General features: G+C 39.0%; 6 protein-coding genes across 6 annotated transcripts; 2 read left to right on the plus strand and 4 right to left on the minus strand. All coding sequences in view use genetic code 12, as the record gives it.

Moving 5' to 3' along the window:
- Nucleotides 1-231: 231 nt before the first annotated feature.
- On the plus strand, nt 232-2670 carry CANMA_000138 (uncharacterized protein; the record flags this gene model as incomplete). The annotated part of the gene is made up of 1 exon (XM_051813341.1): nt 232-2670. One exon carries the CDS (start codon nt 232-234, stop codon nt 2668-2670), a length of 2439 nt encoding a protein of 812 aa, XP_051674145.1.
- Nucleotides 2671-2750: 80 nt separating this feature from the next.
- On the minus strand, nt 2751-4436 carry CANMA_000139 (transcription factor TFIIIC subunit; the record flags this gene model as incomplete). Its single annotated transcript, XM_051813352.1, has 2 exons — nt 2751-3274; nt 3512-4436. 2 exons carry the CDS (start codon nt 4434-4436, stop codon nt 2751-2753), a joined length of 1449 nt encoding a protein of 482 aa, XP_051674146.1.
- Nucleotides 4437-4690: 254 nt separating this feature from the next.
- On the minus strand, nt 4691-6118 carry LAT1 (dihydrolipoyllysine-residue acetyltransferase; the record flags this gene model as incomplete). Its single annotated transcript, XM_051813364.1, has 1 exon — nt 4691-6118. The coding sequence occupies one exon, from the start codon at nt 6116-6118 to the stop codon at nt 4691-4693; it is 1428 nt and encodes a 475-aa protein (XP_051674147.1).
- Nucleotides 6119-6903: 785 nt separating this feature from the next.
- Nucleotides 6904-8034, minus strand: RNH35 (ribonuclease H2 catalytic subunit; the record flags this gene model as incomplete). The annotated part of the gene is made up of 1 exon (XM_051813375.1): nt 6904-8034. One exon carries the CDS (start codon nt 8032-8034, stop codon nt 6904-6906), a length of 1131 nt encoding a protein of 376 aa, XP_051674148.1.
- A 1537-nt stretch (nt 8035-9571) lies between these two features.
- On the plus strand, nt 9572-10405 carry CANMA_000142 (uncharacterized protein; the record flags this gene model as incomplete). The annotated part of the gene is made up of 1 exon (XM_051813385.1): nt 9572-10405. One exon carries the CDS (start codon nt 9572-9574, stop codon nt 10403-10405), a length of 834 nt encoding a protein of 277 aa, XP_051674149.1.
- A 147-nt stretch (nt 10406-10552) lies between these two features.
- Nucleotides 10553-11464, minus strand: CANMA_000143 (ubiquinone biosynthesis protein; the record flags this gene model as incomplete). The annotated part of the gene is made up of 1 exon (XM_051813395.1): nt 10553-11464. The coding sequence occupies one exon, from the start codon at nt 11462-11464 to the stop codon at nt 10553-10555; it is 912 nt and encodes a 303-aa protein (XP_051674150.1).
- Between the last annotated feature and the right edge of the window lie 30 nt (nt 11465-11494).

The raw sequence follows: 11494 nt of genomic DNA on the forward strand, positions 1-11494 counted from the left end.
ACTGTTTATTTTGTTTGTGGTCTCACGAGTGTTGGTGAGGAAAAAATAAAAAAAATAAAAAAAAAGCAATGGCTGCTTTCATCGCAACCAAATCATCCATCTACAGCCAGAGCCAACAACCAAAACACGCATACAACAAACTTTCACTAACGTTTTTCCAAAAGGATAACGTATACGCATTTACTATACTTTCAATAAAGATATACACTACCACACACACACACAGAAGCTATGGATTTTGAAAGTAGGGAAGATAGAGATGGTGTACGATTATCGTGGTCCTCGGTGCCGAAATCGAAATTGCAACATCAACGAAATGTCATACCCATGGGAGCACTATATACGCCACTAAATGATAAAAGTGAAGTAACTGTTTTGGATAAACTGAATTTAATAAGTTGTCGATCTTGTCGTTCGATATTGAACCCATATGTGGTGGTTAATAATGGCACTTGGTCATGTCAATTTTGCAGTGTGCCTAATCAATTGCCAGCGGTGTTTGCTGAGGATGGCACCCCGTATTTACAACCAGCATTAGAAGGACAATTCACAACTGTTGAATACGAGACAGGGAGGAAAAGTTCGTTGCCACCGGTATTTTTTTATGTTGTTGATACTGGGTTTGAAGGTGATGATGTTGAGGCTGAATTTGCCAAATTAAAAGAAAGCTTAGTTCTATCGCTAAGCTTGTTACCGGAAAATGCATTGGTTGGATTTGTCTCTTTTGGTAAACATGTCAAAGTACATGATTTGACGTCAAATGATGATTTGAGCTATACATTTAATGGAAACAAGACGTACAACTTGGAGCAGGTGCAACAAACATTAGGATTACTGGGAAGTGGGCTCAGTAGTGCCGGGTTGTTGCACGCACAAGCTGCTGATTTTGAACATTTGATTGGACCTACAGCAAGACGATTCTTGCAACCACTCAGTCTAGTCGAATATGAATTGACAAACATTATTGAGAACCTCGTCCCTAATTCGTTTCCTCATAGTGAATATAGTGAACGACCAGCGAGGGCCACTGGGTCAGCGATCAACGTTTCGACGTTGTTGTTAAAGAGTATACTTGGGGATAATCATTTAACTGGTGGACATATGATGGTTTTCATTGCCGGTGTATGTACTTTAGGACCAGGTAAAATTGTTGACACCCCGTTAAAAATACCAATGAGATCGCATCACGATATTTTAAAGGAACAGTCTAGCCTAATCAAGGCACCAACAACATCATCAAAGACCAAAACAGATACATCGTTGTACAAAGAAGCCAAAGCATTTTATGCCAAAATTGCCAAAGTATTAGTTTCATTGGGACTTAGTTGTGATCTCTTCATTGGAAGTTATGACCAAGTGGGACTATTTGAAATGGACGAAGTTTGTACAAAGACCGGCGGGGTTATAGTCATGACAGATTCGGTAAGTACAGCAATTTTCCGACAAAGTTTTGCCAGATTTTTCAAGAAGCAAGAATTAAATAACGAATGGCTCGATATGGGATTTAATTCGACTTTGGAAGTTAAAGTATGCCAGGATTTGAAAATTGAAGGATTGATTGGTAATGCAAGTTCACTACCATTTAATAAAACGGTTGCTGCCAATGAAAGAATGGTTAGCGAACGCGAAGTTGGAGAAGGCAAGACCAATAGTTGGAAATTATGCAGTGTTGACCCTAGATCGACATATGCAATTTATTTCGAGAAAATGGACAACTTGCATACCAATAACGCGGCTACATTTATCCAGTTTTTGTTTCATTATCAGCATCCCAATGGTGAAATGAGACTTCGTGTTACCACAATACCCGTCAATATTATCCTCGACTCGGAAAATGCCCAATTAGAGGCAAGTTTTGATCAAGAGGCAGCATTAGTTCTTGTTGCTCGTGAAGCAGTCAAGAAATTGCAAACTGATTTACACAAGAAATTTGTTAGTGGCACTGCATTGAGTAAACAATTGGATCAAGTCTTGATTGATTTTTGTACTCGATTTGCGGTGTACAATATTGGAATGATGGATTCATTTAGATTATCAACTACCTATTCACTTTTCCCGCAGTTTATGTTTCATTTGCGGAGATCGCCCTTTATCAATGTTTTTAATAGTTCACCCGATGAAACGAGTTTTGTACGACATGTGTTTATGCATGAGGATTTAGCCAATTCATTGCTTATGATCCAACCTACGTTGCTTTCCTATGATATCAATAGTTGGGGCTCTACCACGGATGAAGATACCGGTGAAGAGATAATCAACGAACCGGAACCGGTATTACTTGACTCTGCAAGTTTGGGTAAAACAAAGATTCTTCTTCTTGATACGTTTTTCCAAATTTTAATTCACCACGGTTCACAAATTGCCCAATGGAGAAAAGCTGGATATCATGAACAAGAAGAATACGCATATTTCAAAGACTTTTTGGGAGCTCCTAAAAGAGAGGCCATGCTGTTATTAGTTGATCGATTCCCCTTACCGCGATTTATCGATTGTGATGAAGGTGGGTCGCAAGCACGGTTCTTGATGGCCAAATTGAATCCAAGTACCAGTTATGCCACAAATGTCAATCATTTTTACGGATTTGGTGATCGTTCCGATGTGTTTACTGATGACGTCAGTTTGCAACTGTTTATGGATCATGTCCAGCGTGTCGTGACGTCAAGAAAGTAATTAAAATCAGAGGTGTGTGCTTTGTAAAATAGAACAAGCATGTTTTTAATTCACATAGATTATTAATAGATTTACAAAGTTTAAGAATATTCTCTCCTCTTTGCAACTTTGATTGCGTTTCGCAAAAATGGACTTGGCTTCAGATTTGAATTCCCCGCTTCCATCTTGATAGATTCATCGACGAGGTCCTCATCGTCCAAATCGATATAATCAGCAACTTTCCCCTCGTTGTGGTTCTTTTTAGGTATAAACTTGAGCTTATCATTACATGTCAAATGTTCTTTAACTTGTCCGATTAATTCCCCATAGTCATCAAATATCAACTCAGACCCCGTCAATTCATGCCAATTAGTTTCAAAAATTCGACCATTTATTAATGTGGACGCGTCAATTATAGAATTATTTCTCCCCTTGTGACTGCTTCCAAGTGTTGGTGCAGCCGAATGAGCCGTATCTCGAGCTGTCGTATTATTCGATACTTTAACTAACGGTGACTGATCACTTAGACTCGTCATTTGGAGACGAGCAGATGGTTTTAGGATATTGGTTTTGAATCTCGGTGTCTTTCTAGTCTTGGTTCTATCAATGGTAAAGTCTTCATCGTCTAGCCTTTTCGGTACATTTGGTAAATCGACAGTTATGTAAAATGTCTACTCGAAGGTGGTTAGTATGAACGGCTGGAAATGGCAAAATGAAAGCGTCTCTATTTGGAAAATTGAAATATCTATTAAAATTAATTGACTCTAAAAATGAAGTTAAAAATTGGCTCCTTAAATTGTCTAAACTCTCTAAATCCTCTTGACCCGATCTTCACTCTAAAAAACACTCTTTGAATTCTTACGTACCTCAAATTCATCCTCATTTGTAGTTTCATCTGCACCTGTGGCAATGTCAGTGACAGGCACCTCACCTTCAGAATTAGCAGCACCTGGATCAACTCCACTAGAAGATCCACCATTTTTCCCTTCAGCCTGTTCCGCCTCTTTCTTTCTTCTAGCAATATCCTCAGCTGACCCGGCTTCAACGCCAGTAGTGAAATCCCAATTCATTTCTTCTCCCTTCGTCAAAAACTCACAGTTACCATTCATGACAATCTTCCAATCGAAATCATTTGATAAACTGGTACGTACATATTTCGAGATTGAGCAAGCACCAGCCCTCAACATAGTCTTGTCTCCATCTATGGTACTGGTGACAGAATCTAACTTCAATAACACACTGCCCAAGGCAATCTTTGTTGCTGCGTGAGTGATGATCAAGATATTTTCAATTTCAGGATACTGTTTTTCAAAAACGGGGATAAACTTGTGCCAAAATTGTTGAGCTCTAGCATAAATTTCTTCGCCAGTTTCACCTTCGAGGTTTGGAATAATGCCTAATCCATCTCTTGGCCATACGTCTTCCTTATCCAAAACGTTGGCGAAGAAGTTGTTTAAATCGGGATAATCAGCTGGTTCAGGAACGATTTTCCTGCCCTTTTTAAACCATTCTCCAACACCTCTCTCCAAGTGGACTTTCAAATCTAATAATTGTGCAACTGGCTCGGCAGTTTGGACACATCTATAAAAGGGTGAAGTTAGGATGAATTGTGGTTGGTCTTTTGTTGGCAATGAAGTCAAGTATGCTGCCAATTGTTTTGCTTGGTCAACACCATGTGGTGCCAATGGAGGGTCACTAGGCACGCCTGTAGGATTAGGTGGATGTGGGGGTGGCAACCAGTTCATACGGTAGCCATGTCTAGCGATATATATTTCCTTGATTGTCATTGTTTGAGGGGTTTGGGGGGTAGGGGAGTAGGGGAGTAGGGGTCGGTGGGTTAAAGAGATGTATGGGATCTAGTTCTGATAAATGGGAAAACAAAAATTTCTTTTATCCAATTTATTTGGTGGGCGCACTCAACAAAATACAAAAACACTGAGAGAAATTGAGGACTGGCTTACTTAGTTGAGACGTTTACATACTTTATACAGTAAAGGTCAACTGTGTTTTGAAAATACTTAAACTGTAAATTTGAAAAGTCTTAGACCAACATTTCCAATGGATTTTCAACAATTCTCTTTAATTCTTTAATCCATTCACCTCCAAGAGCACCATCAACAACTCTATGATCAAAAGTACCGGTGATGGTCAATACATCATCAAAGATGAAGCCTTGCTCATTGACATCGCTAGGTACTGCCTTCTTTTCTGTAGTACCAATAGCAACAATTGCTGATTGTGGTGGGTTGATGATCGAGGTAAAAGCAGTAACAGCATGGTTCATACCCAAGTTGGAAATACAAATGGTACCTCCTTGGTATTCTTCTGGGTTCAATTTACCAATCTTGGCTCTCTTACCCAAGTCCTTAATCTCGTTTGAAATAGCGGTCAATCTCTTGTTGTGAGCATTTTTGATAATTGGGGTGATCAAACCAGTTGGAGTAGCAACAGCAACTGATACATCAACATTCTTGTATTGTCTAATAACACCTTGGTCACCCAACCAAGCTGCATTTATTTGTGGGACTCTAACTGACGCAATGGCAATAGCTTTGATCAAAAGATCATTAACAGACAATCTATATCTTTCTTCAGCAGTAGCATTCAACGATGCACGTAATTTCAACAACTTTGAAACTGAAATTTGTGATTGGATGATATAAGTTGGTGATTGTTGAGTTGATTGTAATAATCTAGTGGCAATGGTCTTTCTCATGTTGGTTAATGGAATATCTTCATAAGTAGCACCAGATGGGGCAACAGTAGTAGTGGCGGAAGGAGCTGCAGCTGCTTGTGCTGGTTCAAGACCTTCAATATCCTTGGCAACGATTCTACCGTGTGGACCTGAACCTTTAACCAGTCTTAACGAAATACCTTTATCCAAAGCAATGGTTTTGGCCAATGGGGTTGCAAAAATTCTTCCTGATGAGGCAGCAGACGAAGAAGATTTTGAAGCAGACGAAGATTTAGATTCGGTTTTTGTAGATTCTCCCTTTGGCTTGGACTCCTCTTCCTTTGGCTTTTCTTCTTCCTTTTCTGGTGTTGGTTGTTTTGGAGTTTCACCGGCATCAGCGGCAGTGAAATTATCAAATGCCGAAACTTCATTAGCATCTTCTACGTAAACAGCAATAGGTTCTCCAACTGGAACATCCTTGGATCCAGCTTCTTTCAAGATTTTGGCTAAATAACCTTCTTCTTGGAATTCAAAATCCATCGATGCTTTATCAGTTTCAATCTCAGCAATTGGTTCACCTGGAGTCAATTCATCACCAACTTTTTTGCTCCATTCCAAAATACCACCCTGTGTCATGGTTGGGGACAATGCAGGCATATGAATGACTGTGTGTGGTGGGAATTTGCCTGAAGAATAAAGTCTTGCCAAGGTTAAAAACGACGTAGTTTTGACTGATACTGGGGCCACAGAACGTAAGGCCATTGCTGACCTAGATACAGCAAATAAAGCAGACATGGTTTGTTGGTAAATATGAATAGGTAAGGTGAAAGAAAAAAAACTATTTGAAGGGACCAATTGATGTGTGTCTGATGATGATGATGGATGGATGATATTTTCAAAAATCAAATTTTTGTTTTCGTCTTTTGCTCTCTCTCATTCACTTCATTCAATTTCTTTCTTATTTTGTGTTACCTTGGTAAGGGTGTGTAAAGTTTTTAAAATTGAGTTTTTTGTTGGTTAAGTTGTGCAATGCATCAAACTAATGGAAAGTAATCTTTACATGTTATACATATACTATACTCAATCTTGATAGTCTATACACCAGTCACAGAAGAGGCTATCTCTTACTAACCCCATATCATCCCTTCACTTCTTATTCGGAAGTAAAAGTCCGCAACTGTACTCCGAGACAAAATCTTTTTCTTTTTTTTTGGTTTGTTGGTTAAATTGCGCATCAATGTTTTCCGTTTCAATTTCGGAACTATATGTCCATGAGTACTCTTGAGGAAGATGTACGATTCATTTACGACACAAGAAAGAGAGTTCACGACACTGCTGTCTGAGATACCCTTTTGTCGTAATAAAGTAACAGGAGCGCAAGTAATCAAATTATATTACTATCTATTATTATTTACCAAAGATACTAGCTAGTAATAAAGCTTGGTTCAAAGTCTCGATTTAAGTCTGGGATGTACTGGATTCCTAGGTGTTTATCCTTAACGATAGCCCATATGGATCATACCCACCTCATTATCAGCACCTAATCCCCTGCTTTATCGTCTATCTTTTGCCTTCTCTCATTACAACAAGTTCACATCGTCACTACTAAACACACTCTTGGTTATGCGTCCCACACTACTCTTATTCGCATCAACAAACATCTCCGACACATCCTTGTACCCCTTTTCTTTAACACAATCATCTTGATAAATTACCTCAGCAGCTCCATGTCTTACAAGAGCATCTTTTGCCGTTTGCCATGAAAACCGTATAAATCCAAAACACCAACCAAATATGGGGTCAACATTATGATTTAACCAATAGCTAGTGTTTGGATCACTAGGATACCCTGAGCCCAATTTATGATTTAGCAAGATAGGTAAATGCGTATTGTAATGACGAATGTTTAAATCTCTTGTCACTTTAGCCACCACTGACGCAGTTGATACTATGGGGTATATACTATCAGCTTTCTTGGCTACCGTGATATCAATTGTGGGGAAGTGGGTTTTCAATTTAGCTTGGTATGAAACTGGTGGCCCAACTGTATCAACATATATTTCAGTGACATTCACCCCCTGAGCAATAATCAGTTTAATTAAATTGATAGTGGCATCATGTGCTTGCTCATTCAAATTATATGCTCCGATTCCATGTACAGAACGCAACATCCCCAGTGATATGTCTTTTGCTGTCATTGTCGTGGTGGCCCATCCAATATGTTTATTCAACTCATGCAGTTCAGCATCTTCAATCATTTGAAATAATTGTTGTCGTTTATCATCAGTTAATTGTTTCGAGTCTGCAAATCCATATGTCTTTTGAAGTTTACTCAGAAACTCTTTTAGAGAGTACGCAAGGCCATACACCATGGGGCCCAAGACTGGACCTCTACCTGCTTCATCAATACCGATCACCACTGGCTTTGTTGGTACTTGCGATATTTCAGTTGGGATCTGGGAGATATAAGTTGATGTTTTAAAGTCTTGAAAATTGGATATGCTGGTGATAGATGGTGGGGTCCATTTGGATGTATCTAGTTTTGCTCTTTTGGCAGATGGTGTAATACCCTGATCCTCCTTATTCGGAGTATTTGCATCCAGTTGCCCCTCTTCTAGAGTTTGCTCTTGTTCGACTTGAGATATATCTCTTTTAAAATTGGCGTCTCTAGTTTCTGTAGCTAACGTAGGCTCTACTGCTGCGAGTGACATCAGTGGTTGTTATATCTTCTTGTTACTGGTGGGGGTGGGATAATAACTTTTTCGAAAGTAAAAAGTGTAAACAAAAGTGGGATGTGAAGTACAAACAAAAGGCAAAACGCGTCTAATTGCAAATTGAAAATTTCAAACATCACGATAGCATTCCTTGACCAATCCCACTTTTCCATAAATGTACATCAATGTTGGGGTTTAAATTTGCCAATGTTGACTGTTCAGCCAAGCAATTGGAGAAGAACTTGTTTAGTTGTTTACAATTCTGTTGTTTTATATAACTGTTTCTGGTGCCATTTGTTGCATTGACGCAATGATCAGCTACGACATTACTATAGTCATCATGTCAACTTATCTAGAGTTTAAGCTAGCATTCCAGCAACTTACTAACGATTTTTTTGCAGCATTTTGACTCCACAAAATGAATACGTTCGTAGCATCTTTGTAATTTATGTCATTTTAAGGAGTCCAAGTTGAACAATTTAGTGCCAGTAAGAGGTATCAAATTTCAATAGGTCTCCTTACTATTTTTTTAAAAGTCCAAACGAATAGAAATTCTAATAAGATCATGAGAGATTACTATTCTGAACTCAAGAATTGCTAACAGGAAAGAAAAGGAGATATAGGAGATATAGGAGACAATACTTTGATTGTAAAGAAAGCAGCTTCGTTCCATGGAACCACAACCGCTTACTTCGCATACAATTCAGGTTGAGAAGAAGAAAATACCCACCAAACGAAATAATTTTCTCCTCTGATCATTCTACACTTCTATCATTACCCGTCAAAACCTTACTTCACATATTTGCTTTATTCCTTGTCGCTATTTCAAAGTCAAGTTGCCAAAATTGAACCCCCCTACAGAATTTAAAAGTAAATTAATCTGCTCCGAACCCGCAAATGATTTATAAAGAAAAGCCTTGGCAAAACCACAATACAAAAAGGAAAAGAAAAACGGAAACAGGCCATGATGAAAGAGGAAGACTCAGCGCTAAGACATGGGTTATTTTCCATTGATCTCAAGTAAAGTGATACACTAGTACAGCTTCCCCAAAAATATTCATCATTTTACTAAAAGAGTCAATTTAATTTCACCTTGGTCTAGTAAAAACAATTCGCGCGGAATTATTACAAATACAAAAACAAATACAATTATAATAAGAGAGAGACAAATTCCTGCATTTTCTAGAAGCACTTTTTTTTCAGCCTTACGCAGAAGCAAAAGCCCAGGTTCTAGTCCCCAGTCCCCAGTCTCCATCGACATTTCAGTCCACGGCAGAACACTCCTGCTGTTGTGCATAAACCTCCGCCATCGCACTGATCACCCCAGCCTTTTCTTGTTGTCCGTTCAACCATGGTGTTTAAGTTCACTATTGATACTGTGCTCGACCCATATATTCCCCGCAATCAGATATCCAAACTACCTCGCTTCATAGCCCATTTTCTAGGTCACCACAAACACCCGCACAAACCCGCCCCTGATTACTTCATATGGCTCGAGATTTTCATTGCTACATTTGCGGGGCTTTCACTCATTATGGGTATATTTATCCATCATAATGTGTTTACTGATCATCATCATGCCCCCATGATCTTGGCATCGTATGGAGCTACTGCCATTTTATGTTTCAATGCATCACAGGTACCCTTGGCACAACCACGTAATATCTTTTTCGGCCATTTCATCAGTTCCGTGATTGGCATGAGTATACAAAAATTGTTTAGTTTGAGTCATGGCGGAAGACTGAATTATTGGGCTAGTGGAGCATTGAGTGTTGCAATAAGCTCAGTGGTTATGGCGATCACCAATACTATACATCCGCCCGCAGGAGCAAGTGCATTGTTGCCTAGTATTGATGAACAAGTGCGACAAATGAGTTGGTGGTTCTTGCCGGTGCAGTTGGTTAGCTCGGTGTTGATTATTACTGTTGCTTTAATCACGGGTAATATAGTGCGAACGTATCCGGTGTATTGGTGGAGTCCAGGTGCTGGGAAAATAGTACAACAAAAGCATCAAGAAAAGCAACCAATTCAAACAGAACCAGCCAAGGGGAAAGAGGGGGAGCACCATCATCCGCCTCCATCGATTTCAAATAAGCGGCCTAGTGGTGGCTTTGATAGGGATACCCACAGTTTAATTAAAACGCAACTGCGATTCACGTTAACTGGAGCAGGGATAGATGAAGTTGCCAGTATGAAAAACATAACCATTACTGCATCATCAATTGCCGTGCCGGAAAATCTCGATTTAGGTGAAGTTGAAGCTGATTTACTTAAATCTTTGCAACAAAAACTAATGAGTCTTGAAGCCCACTCAACTTCAACTTCGTCAACTGCTAATGTCAATTCGAAACCAGATAATCTTGTATGATGGGATCTCCACAGTTTACAGTATTTACATTTAGATAAACCTCTTTAGAGTCATTACATATATATATATATATATATATATATATATATGCAAGTTTATACATATGTACATTCATTCTCAATAGTTCAATTTCGCTTTTTTTAATTTTCAAAAAAAGTTTGGCTCTTGTTCAATCTCCTCAACAGGCACCACCCCTCCTCTGAACTCATCGTCTTCTAATTTATCAAATATAGCATTGGCAACTTGAGTGGTACTAACCACGGGTCTAATCACATTACTTAGGAAATGCTGTCCCAAAACGGTGTTTTTCAAATTGACACCCAACTTCAACCCTTTCACCAACACGTCTCTATTCGTAACTCCAGTATTATCGTGTTGTGGAAAATGATCTTCTTCATACATGATTCCTGGTCTCATTAGTATACTACGCAAATGGGGTTTATTGCTCAATTCGAACTCGGCTTCTCGTTTGGTGATTATATAGCGTTGAGGAACAATCGGTGGGTTTTGGTCAGCTGAGATGTAAACATAGTTGCCCACTACTGAATTCAAATCTTTGTCATCATTTCCGGTGGTAGTAGAAGCACTATCACTATTTTTAGTCTTCTTTAATGCATCTACTCTAGCATTGATATATTCATCAGCAATCAATACAGCAGAATCACGTTGGATTGCCTCATAACTCTGATTCGATTTATCCTTTTGCATTGGGTTAGACCCCATTGCCCTATTAGCCAATCGTTGTACATCTTGTAATATGCCAAAATTTGAATTCATCAGTTTCTTGTACGAGGCATCTTCAAATAAAATTCCAATTGAATGGATTATGGTGTCGAATTGACTCAATTGTGCAGGTGATATGGATTGATGCGGATGGAATATATCGCATTTTTGCCACGATACTTGTTTAATCCACGATGGTGGTTGTTGAGTATGGAGTTTGGGTGGTTGGCCTGATCGCGAATACGACGTTATATTGTATCCTCGATTGATTCCGACTTCACATATTTTCCGGCCTAGGAACCCGTTACCTCCAAATACTGCAATTGATTTGGACATTCTTTGTGAAGGAGTGTTTCAATATACTAA

Source organism: Candida margitis, assembly GCF_024628925.1.
Source record: "Candida margitis strain CBS 14175 chromosome Unknown scaffold11, whole genome shotgun sequence".
Taxonomy (NCBI): Eukaryota; Fungi; Ascomycota; class Pichiomycetes; order Serinales; family Debaryomycetaceae; genus Lodderomyces; species Lodderomyces margitis.